At 41.5% G+C, this 17384-nt stretch overlaps 1 protein-coding gene across 1 annotated transcript in view; it reads right to left on the bottom strand.

The window, feature by feature from the left end:
* Positions 1 to 3084: 3084 nt before the first annotated feature.
* Positions 3085 to 17384, bottom strand: part of NBAS (NBAS subunit of NRZ tethering complex) — a 235639-nt gene continuing 221339 nt past the window's right edge. The window contains exon 52 of the mRNA XM_054979414.1: positions 3085 to 3855. Coding sequence (XP_054835389.1) covers positions 3580 to 3855 — 276 coding nt within the window. The 3' untranslated portion in view covers positions 3085 to 3579. The remainder of the gene's footprint in view (positions 3856 to 17384) is intronic.

Genomic DNA, 17384 nt, shown 5'->3' with positions numbered 1-17384 from the left:
ATTATTTTTAAACAGTAGACATCTGTTTTACTCAATATGACAAATAATGTAGATGTACCAGAGGATGCGTTAAACAGTCCACATATTGGAGTTTAAGGACTTTCAATACAATTGGCTTCCTTACGGTGCTTTGTAAATAACTCTGGAACAATTAAAAATGATCATAGCTACATATGGAATTAGGCTGCTTGTCTGAAAAAGAAATTTATACCAAGCACAAAATTATACAGAAGTGCAATCGAATATATATATATATATATATATATATATATATATATATATATATATAAAGTCTTAGCTAGCTATGGAATGAAATTTTGTGATATTAGGTAGCAGTTTATGTTTTCATACCTGTGAGATGAAGGGTAGGTCCCAGGTTCTTCTGATATTGAAAGCTGTTTAACGGTATCACTGAACTACATAGAGTTCTGTGCCTGAAGCTTTTAATACTATTTACTTCATTTCTCCCCAATGGGAACCAAAGCAGTATATAATTTTCTCCTCTTCTCCATTTTACTCTCACAACAACCCTGTGAGGTAGGTTAGGTGGAGAGTACGTGACTGGCTCAAGGTCACCCAGAGAGTGTCCTTGGCAGGGTGAGGATTTGAATCTGGGTCTTCTGGATCCTAGTCTGACACTCCAACCACTAACAAACCACTATAGTTTAATCAAAGAAGAAAAACAGTTCATGCTATATATTTGAGGATCACTTCATTTTTTAAAAACATAAAGATACTTTCTTGAGGAGAGGAATTAATAGGGTTTTATTGTGTTGTGCGTGGTTTTAATTTGGAATTGTAAACCATCTTGAATGACAAGGGAAAGTCGGGGTATAAATACTTAAATGTATTCATGCATGTGGCAAACATTTAACTCCTCTAGCAGACAGCTTAAAAGCATGAGGGAGCTGATATTGACTATTGCTCCCTATCACGTGTACCTAATGGAAATGTACATCTTTCACCATTCACTGTGGTAAACGGTGATGAGTACAAATAGAGTAACCCCTCCTGGTAGTCTCAGCATGCAGGCCAAAAGGATGAATGAGTCCTTGTTGTAAAATCAAAATGTTCAATTGGACACGGGTAACATTATTTATTTAGACTGCAAATGCTCAGAGTGATGTACACGTGCATTTTGCTGCATGAGTATAACTGTGGGGAGGCTGTAGTGAGTCGATGGCATGAAGACGTTTCCCACTTGGTCCAAACATCTACCGTGGAATTATGAATGCTCTTCTTGTGCAGAGAGGGGATGGCAATCTGGAAGTTGTTAGAGGAGCACGGGAAGTTTTTCACACAGTGGAGCAAGATTTCAGTCAGTTGTATTTTCAAGCGGCAGCTGCATCAGCGTATCTGTGTTTGTGACCAAGTCTAATTTTCCTTCACTGTCAGTGTTATCAGGCTATATGAGGACTCAAGGTTCCCTCCTAGCTGTCAACAAAGAGAAGCCCATTATTCTTCCTACAGCAAACGAAGGCATTTCATTTGAAGGAAAACAGATAGACGTTGAGTAAATATCTGATTTAGATCATCGCAGGACAGTAAGGAAGGCTTGAATCCTAAGTAATTTGTACAAATCAGTTTCTCAAAATGGTTTTGACTTGATTGAGATGTACCATAAAACCACACTTTATCTTTAACTATGGTTAATTTTTGAAAGCAGGATTCAGCTTGCAGACAAGCATTGAAATCTTGGTTTGCCTTTATAAATTCAGGTTTCATCACCTTTGTTCTTTTTTTTAATTTTTATTGGTGAGTACATAGTTATACATACACTCCCCATCATACCTAATTTATTTCAACCCCCACCCTTTCCCTCCCCCCTTCTTGTAGACTTCCAACAGCTTTCCAACCCTTAACCTATCTTATTACTTATTTTCAATTATATTCTTCTAAATCATATATGTATTATATCTCTTACTCTAAGCATATTCAAATTCTCTTATATATACTATATCAAATCCACTAATATATCCATTCTCTACATCACTATTTAAACTGTATATTTTTGATAAAATCTCCTTAATAGTAATACTAGCTTAGGTTAATTAATAGCTAAATTTTCCCATTAATGGTCAAGTTATTTCTCTCTTCTATTTAAAACACCACAAATTAATAGTTCTCAAACTGCCACAGTCCTCCTTTCACATCCCATTTTTTTTCCTAAGTATTGTTTCAATTTCCCCCAATCTGCAATATATTCTCCTGGATCAAGATCTTTGAGTTTTCTTGTCATTTTGACCATCTCAGCCATGTACAGCAATTTGTAAATCCAATCTTCTGTAGTTGGTATTTCTTGTACTTTCCATTTCTGCGCATATAAAAGTCTTGCTGCTGTAATCATGTAAAATAACAATGTTCTGTACTGCACTGGAACATCTTCCATTCCCAAGTTCAGTAGCAGCAATTCTGGGTTCTTATTTATTTGGGTTTGCAAAACCTCATTAATTACTTCAATTATATCTTCCCCAGTATTGCTTAGCTACCTCACAAGTCCACCACATGTGGTATAATGATCCTTCATGCTTTTTACATTTCCAGCATCTGTCTGACATATTAGTATTTCCTCGCGCAATTTTCTTTGGTGTTAAATACCACCTATACATAATTTTATATACATTCTCTTTAATATTCGTACAAGTTGAAATCTTCAATGTATTTTTCCACAAATGCTCCCAGGCTTCCATTGTTATTTCTTTATGATCATCACCTTTGTTCTTTTTTCCATCTATGTTTGAATGATTCATTCTAACCATAGTAGCCTGAATCCAACCACAGAGTTTACAAAGACTTAATGGAAGAGGGAGCAGCAATTTCCGAAGATTTTCCTCTTCCAAAGCATACTTCCATTTCCCCCCAGTGCTGTTCCTTATGGTCTGCTAACCACCAGGAACAAATTTCAGTGAGTTACATGGACGGCAATTGGAGGGGGGAGCAGAGAAGGTCCGCTCTGTCAAGTCTGTGCCTAGATGGCTACGCCCCAGTTAGTTTAATAAAACCAGGGTTTCTCATAATGTCTGAACTCAGGCACGGTACTTTAGGGAAAACAATAAGCCACACAAAAAAGTAAACCCAAGCCAATTAAAAAGAAAAGCTTTTAATTCATTAATGCAAAGTATTGCAGTTGCAAATTAAGTTCAAAACAGTGTGCCATCTGAACTCTCAAAGATTTCTTAAGTGGGCCTTCTCAGACACTTCCATCTGCGTGAGACCATCAGTCTAATTTGCCTCCAGTTTCAGTTATATTTATACTTTTATCCGGAGCTGAAGATGTGCATCATGGCTAATAATTCTGATAAACTTCCAATTGTTGCTTTACATGAATGCCATTCACAGATTACATCAACTGCATTGAAACCTTTGGACATGAGTTTTTCCTTGTTTATATAACAAGAGTTACCTATAGGTCTGGAAATATTACAAGAAAGCGTTTTAAGTATGCATATGTTTAACACTTTATGCAATGCAGACAGACTTTGTCCAGTCTCTTCTACAGTGACGTTTACACTATCTCAAGCTGGGGCCAGGATGAGCAGCACAAAGCTTTAGTAAGTATAATCTGAGATGCTTTGCCATTTAGATCCAGTGCTTAATTGCACTCAGAGCTGCACCAAAGGTTCGGAACGCAGGATGTGTCCCTTTATAAGCCATCAGGAGGGAGCCTGCCTCTGCACTGCACCCTGCTTCTTGAAGTTGTTTTGCTATTTCTTCCACATTCCAGCACCCCTGCTCTTGCAGGGCTAGCAAATGGTGCACCAGGTGGGGGTAGATGACGGTGGAGACACATTTCACCACCAACTTCTCATCCAAGAGCAAGGAAAGGAGTTCAGAGTCACAGTTGGAATCATCCACCTGCAAAAACAACAACAAAAATTGGCCACTGAGTATTACAAGAAATGTTCAACCCAATTTTAATTTTGAAGCAGGGATGAGAATGTATTCTGCTTGTGCTTAACAAAGCTAAAAAAAAGAAGTTAGCGCATTGTACATTTCATACAAATGATTTGTTGCAAAGCCCTTTAACAGCAATTCATTCTAAAAAGATTCAAGCATCTCTTATACCATTTTGTGCTGTCTGTGGAGAAACAAATTGGTTTGATATATTAGTGAGCTCTGCTCAAGAATGCAACACATTCTAGACTTGCTTAGTCTGATACTATAAATCCATTCTGGCTGTTATGGCAAAAACAATGTATATGTAGCAGTTGATCATTATTATGTTGTTTATTTATATTCTGCCTGTCTCACCGAGATCCAAGGAGGATGACATACTGCAAGTGAATACAATATAATCAATAGCTTACTTAATTGTAGGGTGCCATCCTACAATTCAACAATAGGAGCCACTTAACTGAATTGTAGGGTACAATCCTTGACCTGGATGGTCCAGGTTAGCCCGATCTTGTCAGATCTTGGAAGTTAAGCAGGGTCGGCCGTGGTTAGTACTTGGATGGGAGACCATCAAGGGAATCCAGGGTTGCTGTGCAGAGGTAGGCAATGGGAAACTATACATTTGTCTGTTTGTCTCTTGCCTAGAAAACCTCAACAGGGCTCACTATAAGTTGGTTGCTACTTGATGGCACTTTACACTTTGCTTCACTTGCCATTAAATAAGCAAAGTAATGGACAGGTGCCAGCTCCAGTACGAATGTGCTGCAGTTAGTGAGAGTTTAATGGAGAGTTTCCTGACTACCACTGATGATGCACACCCTTCTGTCCTTCATATGAATGTACCCAAATTAAGGGTATGAACCAGGAGATTTCCCATTTTGCCTTATCCATATATGCAGTCTTGAAGGGATGCTGAAGATTGTGTACATATGTACAAGGTCAACCAGGTAGCGAGCACATTGGTCCAACAATATATTTATTTATGAAATACATGCCGTTGAAATAATGTATAATTAAATGAATAATGCAGTCAGTTGTATATCTGTATGCAACTGATGTATATCTGCAGTCAGTTCATGTTTTGACATCCATAGGTGATTACAGACCTTTTCAAATGTTACAGTTACAATGACTAGGAGCCCATCAACTGCACATAATAGGAGTGCATCCACTCTATAGGCATGTTCATTATTTGCACGTACAGGGCGACACATGTATTTACCATGCACATTCAGCCTTGGTAGATGTGAAAGTGAACTGTGGTAATGAGATTACTTCATACTTAAAACATGCCTGAATGATACCTGTTAAGCCTTTTATCATTCAGGATCTTTCCCTTAAAATAGATGGTTTCTGACAGGCTTCTATAGCCCAAACACCAAGTTCGATCCTCTTACTCAGCCAGGATTCTACACCCCACTCCATGTCATACTAAGCTATTACAGGTCTGCTTATCACCAGAGGCAGGCTACAAACCAGGTACTCTGTCTTCTCCTTCAAGCCGAGCTGACCCCACTGCGCACTCTCTTTCAGGCAAAGCAACACAAAAAACCCGCCTTCTCTCTTCCTGAGACAGACCTGGAGCTGTCAGCTGCTGCACTCTCCCTCATTCAATCAGATCTCTTAAAGGTGACTGGATGTTACAGCAGCATTCAAAGAGGCTCAGCAGTTGATCAGCTGTTACAACTCTCAGGGGCAGGACAACCTCCAGTCCATCAAAACCCTGAAAAATCCAGTGGACAGTTCAAGCGTATCAAGGCCGTGTATGCATGGGACATACGCACACTGCCCTGTTCATGTAACATTACAAACACATGTATCAGGACAGAGGATTGTGAACAGTGTGTAGTGTGCTCCCATTACGTAAGTTGGTGGGTTCCAAGTATGCTTTATTGTAACAGCTCAAAAGCCCTTGTATTGACAAAGTAATGTAAAAATTCTTTGTTAATGCCTTTAGTTTGTACACAGTCCTCAGAAGGGTCACATGAAGATGCACAATTCACAATGTGTATGCAGCATTCACCAGTCATCTCATATTAATCCTAATAAATACATTGGTTATTACTGAGACCTTACAGGATGGTGGCATAGTTAATACTGTCTACCTACAACCAGAAAACCCCAGCTTCAAATCTCAGTTGTGCCACGAAGCTTACTGAGTGACAATGGACTAGTCATTATCCCTCAGCCTCTCTCTCAGCAATGAGACAGAGACCGCGTATGCTGCCTTGGAGGAAAAGTGGAGTGCCAATGGAAAGAGCAATCTCTCTGCTTAATAAACCCCATGAGTGGCCGTGCCTGCAGTGGCTCACCGCCTCTCTGCTTATAGTGGTAAAGCTTCAACCAGACGAAGCAGGTGTGCATGTGTGCCAAGCTTAAGTGATTTGTGTAGACTGTTACACAGTGCAAGAATGTATGCCGAACTTACTGATAGATCAAAAACAAGTGTGACATCTTAATGTTATGAGCCCATTGAAAACTTAATATAACATCAGCTGGTTTGGCAGGGCACTCTTGTAGAATACATGCTGTTTTAATAGCACAAAACACTCTACATTCTCAAGCTCCAGATAAAGACTAATAAACAGGGCATTAAAATAAAGATAAAACCCAGCCCACACTGTAAGTGCTGTATATACACAACCATATTCTTTTGTAAGAGGAACTTCAGCAGATTAAACACCAATTACACTGAACGACTGTCCTCCTAGCAAGTTTATGACTTTAAAAAAATGATATAAATCATTGCTCCTCAGAATGTGTGATGGATGTCACAGCAGGAAGAATTATTAATGTGACCATCAGCCAAAGTGCCTTGGCCTCTTCCCTGGTAGTCAGAAATGGTTCAAAGACACACGATGACTCAACAGTGAAAGTTATTTATTTTAGAACTGTAGCCTGCCCTACCAAACTGGGCCTGTGTGACTAACCATAATTGGACATAAATAAGAATGGATTCCTGTCCTTGAAGACTTCACCATCTAATTAATACAGGGCATGGAGGGAATGATTTAAAGGAAACCTAATGAAAACCAGTCCACCCGGCCTATTTTAGAGTGCCTGGTAACAGGTCATCATCAGCTAGTGTCAGAAAGTGTGTGGGAGCTTAGAAGAACATCTTACATTAAAAAGAAATCTCCTCCTGACAAAATGTATTTATTTAAGGCAACTCTAGCCCACCTTTCTTCTTGAAAGTACTCAAGGCCGGTGAGAATATTATTTTAAAAATACACTTAAGAATTAGCCAGATAACAGTTAAAAACTGCAAATACAACCATTAAAACAGATTCAAGCACCATCTCCACTAGTGGAAAGTATCTACGGGATGCAACCTAAAGCGCCTATCAGCTTATTCCATTATATCATCTTAATTTTCAATCCAGTATGAAAATGAACAAAGATGAGCAAATGCAAAATTGCATACGATTGAGCTCTGTGTTTGTTGGGAATTAGGACTGAGGCATTAGACTGAGGACTTCACATGAAAGAAGCATAGATATAAAGGGGAGGGGGAAGAGGACAGATGGAGGAATTTCAATGCTCCAACATGTTCTCAGTTCAGCAGGGTGTTACAAGCATGGTACAGAAGTATAACCTAACTGGCGATTGGATCCAGCTACCATTTTCACTAAGTCTCATCCAGTTCTCCTCCTTAGTACAGCCACTGCCCCTTATGTCTTGTGTACATGTAAGCCCAGTGATACCATACATGGCCTTTTGGGGTGGTTAGAGGGGACCCCTTACTTCCTTTTTCACCAACAGAAAAGCTGGTTGGACCACAGCTCTTAGAGACCTTGGTTCTGTTGAGAGTTGCACATGTTCTCTTCCTGGGCTGGATATACTTCTCAGCTGACTTTGAGAAACCTAATTAAAATTTCTTTCTAAATGTGGTTGGCAGTGAACACACTGTAGAGGGGATCAACAAAAACTCATGCTCAAGAGAGGAGAGGCAAAGGGAAGGGCACCCACAATCTCACAATGGCTGGCTCAAGGTCACTAATCCCTTGTTCCACTGTAAATCCAAACCAGGGCACAGACTGGGAGGGCAGGGGAGAGAAAGAAGACCACTAAAGGCTGATACTTTAAAATTAATACATGATGTCTCCACTTTCAAATATGTCATCATATACTGTATAAAACCCCATTCTTCCTGTACATAAAGAATTTGTAGCCACTTCTTCCCTTCAAATTTGTTGCCAAAAGGACTTCTTTATTTAAAAGGACAAACATGCCTTCATATTAAAATATTTAAAAATATTATTAAAACATAAAAAGTCATGCTCCCATTAAGAATTATAAAAGAGAGAGAGAGAGGGAGGGGGAGAGAGAGAGAGAGAGAAGATAAGGGCAATTCAAACTGGATGAATATCATTGTACTGGCAGCCAAGCTATATGTTACTCTTAACACAAGAGTGCTGCTTTGCTTTCTTGGTTTCAGAATTCAAAGGGCTCTCCAGAAACAGAGGAGATTATAGCCAGGCACAGAAGGACAGAACCCTCACTCGCTAATTATCTCCACTCACCTTTTTCCTTCTGAGCTATTTCCCCTGTTTCTTCCTTTCTCAACTCTTTAAGAACATTAACTTCTATAAAAAAAAAAGGAGTGCTAACACAGGTCAACAATGGAACAGCCAGGAGCACTGCATTCTTTGCATGCTGGATCCTCTCCAATTGTCTTTTTCTCTGGACACGAAGCCTCAAGAATTCTCAACGCACTGAAGAAATATGGAATAATGCCCCAAGATTCAATCTGATCACTGAAGCATTAGAAAATACGGTTGCACTTACCTGTAACTGCTGTTCGTTGAGTAGTCTTCTATGCAGGCACACACTGGATCTGCATGTGTGCAGGCCAGCCACAGAAAAGATTTCCGGAGCTTTCGGGACTAGGAGCACCCCTCCTCCCCTTGGCACCTTCCTTCTAAAACCATCACATGACCAGGAGAAGGGGCATTATGCCCTCAGTTCTCTCCATGCCATTGCCAGAGACCCCTGAAACTAAGGTTCCAGAGCGTTCACAGTGGGGCAGGAGGGAGGGATGTTTGTTTGCACTGCAATGCACAACAGTTACAGGTAAGTGCAATCCTGTTTTCTAATGCTTCAGTGATAACTCTAAATCTTTGGGCATTATCCCCAAAAGACTACTGCTATGGTGCAGGAGAAGGAGCTGACCAAAACTGCTGGAGCTGTCAGTGAGAGAGAAAATATAACAGATCCATAATGAAAACAGCAAAGCAGGCTAGTATGCACCATAAAAATGAACCTTGCGCTGCTAGCAGAGCAATCTGTGCATCAAAAAATGGCTTGGGGGAAACCCTCCATAAAAACAGATTATCTTGCCAACAGATTAGCAAGGGCATTCCCTAATGACTGGGGGGGGGGGGGCGGGGCTGGTAGCAAAGGAGCAAACAAAAAGGAGCATGGATTGTCACAGTGTGTGGCAAGGCCAAAAAGCCCACACCTCTGATCAGAGTATCAAGGAGTCGGTGCAAGTCAACATAACTGCAATGATGTGGAGCATTTTCAATAAAACAAAGGACAAAGGAAAGTAGGTGAAAGTAGTAGTAGTATGATGAAGTCATTTTACAGAAGACCAGGAGACACACCCTCATAGCAGGGCCCCCCACACCGCAGGGGCACCTCCTGACATGGCACTAACTCTCAAAGAATAGAGTGCTGAAAACATGAGAATGGTGCACATACACTCCCATCTAGGAATGAAGAAAACAAATCTGGGTACTGCTTGAAGTGTGAAACTTAAGCCAAAGAGCAAATTCTGCCAAGGTGTCACATCCAGGTATGTAAGAACGCAGGATCTGCATTTGTGAAAGTGAAAAAGCTGAACAATCTTAGTAAAATGTGGCTCGACTCAGACTGGAAAGGAAAAGGAAAACACTTTTTCAACTAGTAAGACAAAAAAGGAGGTTGCACCCTAGAAATTGTCACTACCTAGCCATCAACAGAGTAGAGAAAAAAACTATACCTCAGCCTCAAATGGGATGCCCAAGTTGTTGCGCATTTTATAAACAGCCAAGGCACTGGAATTCTGCTGCTACCAGTCTAGACCCCCAACAGCAGAGGGACTCTCTGCAGGAAGGATAGGGACATGTGCGAAAAGGAGAGCCAATCAAAACTATAAAGACTACAATATGCAAAATTAGATGACCTGCACGTGTGCATGTATGTGCAGTCACGTCACAACTGACTTATGGTGAGCCCAGCAAGGGCCTTTCAAGGCAAGTGAGAAGCAGCCGGGGGGGGGGGGGGTTGCCAGTACCTTCTTCTGCAGAGTCTTCCTTCGTGGTCATCTATCCAAGTACCAACCCTGCTTAGCTTCTGAGATTGGGCTATACCATGTAGCCTTCCCTCCTGACCTAAACTTAAAATAGGCTTTTTCATCTGTCCTCCTTAACAAATGAGTACTCAAAAATAACAACCTTTTTTTCTGTCTCAGGGGGAATACTGAACTGAATAGTTCAATTAATGGGAGGACAGGCAACCTACCCTGAGAGGAGATGTGGGGAAGATATTGGGTCTGAGCCTATAAAGCAACACAAATGTGAAAAAGAAGTGTGGGAAACCAGTGAGTGGTGGACAAGGCAGCAGACCACTGAATTTTTCTTTTTCTAGTAGAGGACAGACAAATGAATTTAAAGGATTTTTCACGAGTTGGATACCACAGACTCTTTCAGTGGGAGACTCTGGCCTCTTGCACATGCAAAACATGTGCGCTACCCTGAAACACCAAGTTATTTGAAAAAAGGGAAGAAGTGGTTTCTAAAGATTCAACAAGTCTCTTCCTCCCCATAGAATGATGCCCATCTGGACTGAAGAATTCAGACTCTCTGTGCAAAGTCACAGTAACAACCATTACTTTTTTTTAAAGCACTAAGCCCTAGCATGGACGAGGGCAGTCTAAAACATTGGCCCACATTAAAGGAACAGACTTGCCACATATACTACAGTGATGGGTTGTGAAACACACAGATATCTGAAGGAGTAAGCTGAACTCACAAAACTTCATACCAAATAAATGTTAATCCTTTAAGAGTCACTGGGCTTTTATCTTATACAAAGAGGCAATCTGCCACTGGAGATGTTTAATGGCCTCAATTTATAACACTTTGACCAACTGCCTTTATGTTCCAGGATGGGATTAAAATGTGTGTCATGCTCCCTTCAAAGGGGACAGTAAAAGGATCAAAATAACCCTGTTGTTTCGCAGCTTAAGGGGAAATTGCAGCTTAAAGGGGAATTCTGCTTCCGTCTAAGCAAGCAGGTAGAGATGGTGCTATTTCATCTGCGGGAGGAGGGGGGGGCTTAATCGGGCTAGCTAGCGAGAAGCCACAGCCTCTGTCCAAGAGCCGTTCTGAGGAGGCTCTGTCAGCGCATGTCTTCAGGGTAAATTGGTGACAGAAAGAGCAAGCAGCTCTATCTTGTGAACCCCAAACAGATAAGGCACACGGAATAGATTCCCACCCCCACTCCCCAGAATTTTTCATCTTAAAAGGCCCAGGCTGTACAATCTTGAAGAGGCCCCTCTTGAGCCATAACGGTGAAGGGGAAAACAGAAACCTTTCTTCTTTATACGTAGCTTTATTCTTCACCAGCAGAATGGTTAAAAAAAATTAAAGAACAATAAATCTCCGCATCCTGAAGAATGAAGTAAGGGGGAAAAAAGGAGAACAGCAATAGAGATCTCTCTGTGGCAGCAAACAGAGAACTGAGGGGAAAGCTCCTCTCCTTCTGGTACTGTGATGGTTTTGGTATGAAAGCGCTAAAGGGAGGAGGGGCATTCTTAATCGCCACAAAAGCTCTGACAATCTTTTCTGTTTCTGGCTTGTGTGGGCACAGTCCCAGTGTGGGACTTGCACAGAAACCATGAAGATGAACATTAACATTAAAAATGAAAGCTTCTTTTAAAAATCAATTTAACATTCATGCCAATGTTTATTACTTAACTTTCAAGGTTTCTAGTAGGAAAACCAGCATTTACCATACAGAGCTCTTGGACTTGATTTTACAGATTTAAACAAAGTAAACAGTAACTACAGTACTGAGGCGAAAAAAAATCCAGTTAAATAATCATGACAGAGTACTGATTGAAACGAAGTTTATTTCCCCAGCCCATTGTTCCGTTCTTAAAAGATAATCCTTGCATTAATAACATCATCACCTAACTCATTTTACACACTATTGGTCAAAATAAAATGTTGGTAGCCTAAAAACTAATTATCCTTCTCTAGTAAGGTCATTAGCTGTTCTGATGTGGGCAGTTCTAATGTGGTTCTAACTGGATACAATCAGAACATGGTGAAGGAACCAGACAATATTGTCCACCCTACCAAGCTATTCTGTTTCTAGGCCCACTGAATGCCCATCTATTGGACATAATGATCCAGGAGCCTTGTATGTGGTATCCAATACACAGAGGTTCAATCAATGTAATTATTTTGCCATTCCCTCTCAACCCTGGTTAATGGCACAGATCACACCTACAAACACTGGACTTGACAGAGCTATGCGGATTCCTAGTAGACCTGGCGTGGCACAGGCACTTCCATTCAATGGATAGATCAGGGGTGGCCAAACTGTGGCTCGGGAGCCACATGTGGCTCTTCTAGACATATTGTGCGACTCCCAGAGGTCGCTGGGTATCGCCGTGACCATAAATTTTATTTTAGTCTAGTTTACTTCCCTTCCTTTCATCCTTCCGTTCCATGTCTTTCCCTCCCTTTCCTTCTTTCTTTCCATGTCTTTCCCTCCCTTTTCTTTTCCTTCCTTTTTTCGTTCCATGTCTTTCATATTTTAAATAAAAATGTTGGGGTTGCCAGGTCTGACTCAGAAAATATCTGGGACCTTTGGGGGTGAAGCCTAGCAAGGATGTGATGTGACTTTTGTGATGTCACTTCCATGTCAAAGGTCACGTGATGGCTCTTTCCAAGCTCCACCCCTTCCGATGATGTCTCTTCCAGCATACTGCGCCAAACCCCCACCCCTTTCTGTGATGTCACTTTCAGGACACTCCCCCAAACCCACCTCCTCCTCTGAAATCACTTCAACGCATCATGTCTTGTGGCTCTCAAACATCTGACGTTTATTCTGTGTAGCTCTTACATTAAGGAAGTTTGGCCACCCCTGGGATAGATCAAGTGACCACAACCATTCCTCCATGGCTTGCTGCTTTCTACACTGTTTGTTACAACTGCCCTTAAAAGGGGCAAAGATAGTCCTATTCAAGCGTTTCAACATGCAAATTGATGCGTGTTCACACATTAAATGCCCTCCAACAACCAACAAAGCCTGCAGTTATCAGTGGTTTGTGCTTGAGTGGCCCATACACTTCCTAATATAGACTGGCAGGCTCTCAAAGGGCCATTCCCTGAAACTAGCATTACTCCTGTCCCTGGTGAATACCGCACGTCATGGAGCTTGTGCAAAGAAATACTTTTTGTCCTCTAAATGGGAGGACAAGATTGCGGCTGATCTTAGTTCAATGTTCACCATTCAAGCAATTTCTGAAGTTACATAATACTTTTGGACAAGTACTTTTTGGACAAGTAACAGCATGACTGATTTATCCATGTAACCTTCTCGAGACAATCCCTGGAAAAAAAATCCCTTCAATCTTGTTTAGGCAAGATTTGCCATGAGAGGCAAAGAGGGAAGCATTCAGGGATATGAGCATTTATTTACCAAGTTTAAAGCTAAAGACTTGTATGGCCAGTTCAGTCTTCACATGAAACCGTGGTTTTATTTAATCCCAATTGTGGTTAGTATGATTGTTTAGACCTGGGACTCTCCACTAACCTTGGTCACTTGAGGTCCATCAAAACCAGAAGTTGACCACTGTTAATGTAACTATGGTTTTATAAAATGCATGAATGCAGCTTTCCCAGGCAATGGTAAGAATTTGTTGAGGCAAACTGGGAACTGAGTGTTTGTTTGCGAGCTGAATCTTGGTTTCACAAACTATTCAAAGGTTTTTTTTTTAAAGTGGTTTCACAGGCTATGTTAATCAAAACACAAAGAAATTAATCTCTTCCTGAAATGAAAAGGCAAGGTCCTATTTAAAAAATCCATACACAGTTTTCAAGACACAGAAACAGGATAAAGCAGCCTGCTCAGGAAGCATCCTTAATGTGAGGAACAAAGAGAGAGAGAAAACAAGCTGGTGGAAAATGCAACTGTTATTTAACCTTATTAACATAAGATTAGTATAGCAAAAACATAAATTAACTCAACTGCATTTTTCCAAACGTCCTCTTCTATTGTTTTATATTTATAAGTTTGGAAAATAAATCAACAGGGACACACAGAAATCTCCATACTCTGACAATGAAAATAAAATAATAGGGAAACCAGCCAACTGCCAGGAATTGTTTTTATGTTCGCTTGAGAGGAAAGCAGTGTTTTAAAATTTTATTTTCCTTTCACGTGTCTTGCATAAGCAGGACACTTTTAGAGGGCACAAAAGAGGCATGATCAGGGCTTTTTTTCTGGGAAAAGAGGTGGTGGAACTCAGTGGTGGAGCTCAGGACCGCACAATGATGTCACTTTGGGTCAGCTGGAACAAAGCGGGAGTTTTTAAAAGTTTAAATTGCCCTCGGCAAAAATGGTCACATGGCTGGTGGTCCTGCTGCCTGATCTCCAGACAGAGGGGAGTTTAGATCGCCCTCCATGCCACTTGGCGCGGAGGGCTATCTAAACTCCCCTCTGTCTGGAGATTGGGGGCGGGGCCAACAGCTATGTGACCATTTTCAAGAGGTGCCGTAACTCTGTTCCACCACGTTCCAGCTGAAAAAAAGCCCTGGGCACGATCATAAGAAGTAATGTCTTTCATAAAAAGTTAAGTCACAGACCAGCCACCCTCCCACCTCCTTCCCAAATCCCTCTTATGCACTCTAGGCTTCGTTGACATTTCCTGTCACCTACATGAATGGAGAGCTGTTCCTGCAGGACAGGAAAAGCCACAAGAATAAAAGTTTAACTTCGTTTTTATATATGCACGCCATAGAGAATGCAGCTGGCTACTAAATGCTTAGTTAGGTCTCAGCACAGCAAATGTTATGGCAGCATCGCATCAAGAATGCTGGCAATGTGTTGGCACCTGGACCTGACCCCCGAATTGCAGATGACATGCAATCTATTAAGATGTTTATGTCTGCTTGTTGGACACACACGTGGTGCATCACGTAGCTGCAGGACCAAGGAATTCTGAAGGTTTAAGGGAACAAGGCCACTTGCTTCTACAATTTAGTACTTTTATTTATTGTGTTTGCATCATTTATACCCCAACTAGCAACAAAGCCTGTTGTGGTGGAAAATAACAACAGGTGACAAGAGGCCCTTCCTGTCACCATGCCAGCTGTCCCAAGTCCCCGTAGAGCCCTTGAGCCATTGCAGAGAGAGACAGCACAGGCCCGCTGCCCTCTGGATGGCCATCGTGGTGGCAGGGAGGAGGGCCCCATTGCAGCGAGGAGGGCGCTGCCATGATAGAGTAACCTGGTGCAGTGGCAGCCTCCTCAGGGCCTTTGGAGGGCTGTCATATTGCTGATGATTAACTTTTTTCACTTAAAAGGTGAGTCAACAGCAACATGGTTTTCCTTTTATATCTTAGGATGGGACCCAAAGTGGTTTAGGTTGTTCTCTTCACCTCCTCACAAAATCCCTGTGAGGTAGATTAGCCTGAGAGGGTGTGACTGGCCCAAGGTCACCCAGCAAGCTTCCATGGCAGAGGTGGGATTTGAACCTGTTCTCTCAGACCCTAGTCCATCACTCTAACCACTACACCATACTGGATTTTTGATTAGAGGTCAGGAAATTGATCAATTTGAAATCTTTTGTACCACTGAGGAAACTGAATCAATATGCATGGAATGCTGTAGAAAGGGATGGGATTACCATATAAGTTAACAAGCATTTCTACATAGGCTTGAGTACATAAGAGAATCCTTTTCCCGATCAAAATGAGACATGACAACATTTGACAGATTGCAGTCAGACATGGAAACTAGCTAATTCCTTACTTACAGTTCCAGCATCACTTCCTACCCTCAACAGCCCCAAGCCTAAGTGAGAGGCTACTCCCTTTTCTGCCACTTCTATATTCAAGAGCCTGGAGTCACCTGTGACGGATGGTTTCATGTCCTACAAGAGTCGCGGCCTGTTTCAAATGGTTGAAATGGAATTTTGAAAAGAAAAAAAAGAGGAGTTTTGCAGTTTAGGCCACCTGACAGAGTGGTGGGAGAAGGGTTAGGAGGAGGTTGGCAAGTTAGGCAGGGAGTCCAAAACTTTAGATATTTTGAAGATGAATTGGGTTTGGGTGCTATTCCTGTCAGAAATAGTTACAAGCCTTTCTGTTCCATCTTTTAAGTCTGAATCCATCAATCTGCTTCACAGCTGTTATGCTTTCTCAGGCCTCAGCTTACCAGTAAGTTTGCTATTGTAATACTGAGAATGCTGGAGAAAAGGAAAACAGAAACCACACATACCACTAAAATAAACCTGGTTCTTAGTTATTTTCAACAAGCCTCCTGTAGGGTTCCTTCTAACCTATAATCTCCTCATAATAGGCCAAGTGAATGCCAGGTAGCATCCTGAGTCTACACATTTCCCTCAACGAGGACTAGAAGATTAAGCGGCCCCCAAAGTATTTAAAAAACCAAAGAAGTTTGTAGGGTGTAAAATTTAAGTTCCTAGTTTCTAGTAGAGATGGACACAAACTGGAAAAAAACCTGAACCATGTGGTTTGGGGTTTGTCGCATTTCACGAACCACGACCTTTCACGAACTGCCCCAGTTCGCGAACCAGTTCATTTGGTTCGTGAAAATGTCACATCTAGGTCAGCAAATCATCACTTCCGGGCCAGCAGGTCACTTCTGGGCCAGCAGAAGGCCACTTCCGGGTCAGCAGAAAAGCCTGCAGGAAGTCCATTCTCTGTTGCCTAGGAAACTGATTGATCGGCGGCAGGCTGTCTGCAGTGATGAACCAAAAAATGAACCAAATGAACCAGCCTAAAGTTCATGACAGTTTGTCAGAAATGGGCTCTGATGAACCACCGGTTCGTGAACCACGAACCAGCCCGGTTCATCACGAACTCGGGTTCGTATTTTGGTTCATGCCCATCTCTAGTTTTTAGCTCTGGAGATGAAGCATCACTCATCACACCACCTACTTAGCCGAGTCAGACAGGAAGGCCTGCCCTCCTTGGTAATAAAAAAAGCACAGTTCACATTCCTAAATAGCCAGGACTGATAAAAATAAAATTCATAACCTGCGCCTACACAAACTTAGAGTTTCATTTGCATAACTGTTTTTTAAAAAACAGATGTTTAGTTTGCATTTATAATTATAGCGCACAGAATGTTTTATGGCAGAGTTCATCATAAGGAAAAGGAGAATGCTCGTATGAGCAATATTACCTAGAGGTGATAAAATTCATGTTTAGTCAGTATTAGCCCGTCTACCTATACCCGTGATTTCTCATA

This window comes from Eublepharis macularius, chromosome 1 (assembly GCF_028583425.1).
Source record: "Eublepharis macularius isolate TG4126 chromosome 1, MPM_Emac_v1.0, whole genome shotgun sequence".
NCBI lineage: Eukaryota > Metazoa > Chordata > Lepidosauria > Squamata > Eublepharidae > Eublepharis > Eublepharis macularius.
This window is presented reverse-complemented; position numbering and strand designations above follow the sequence as displayed.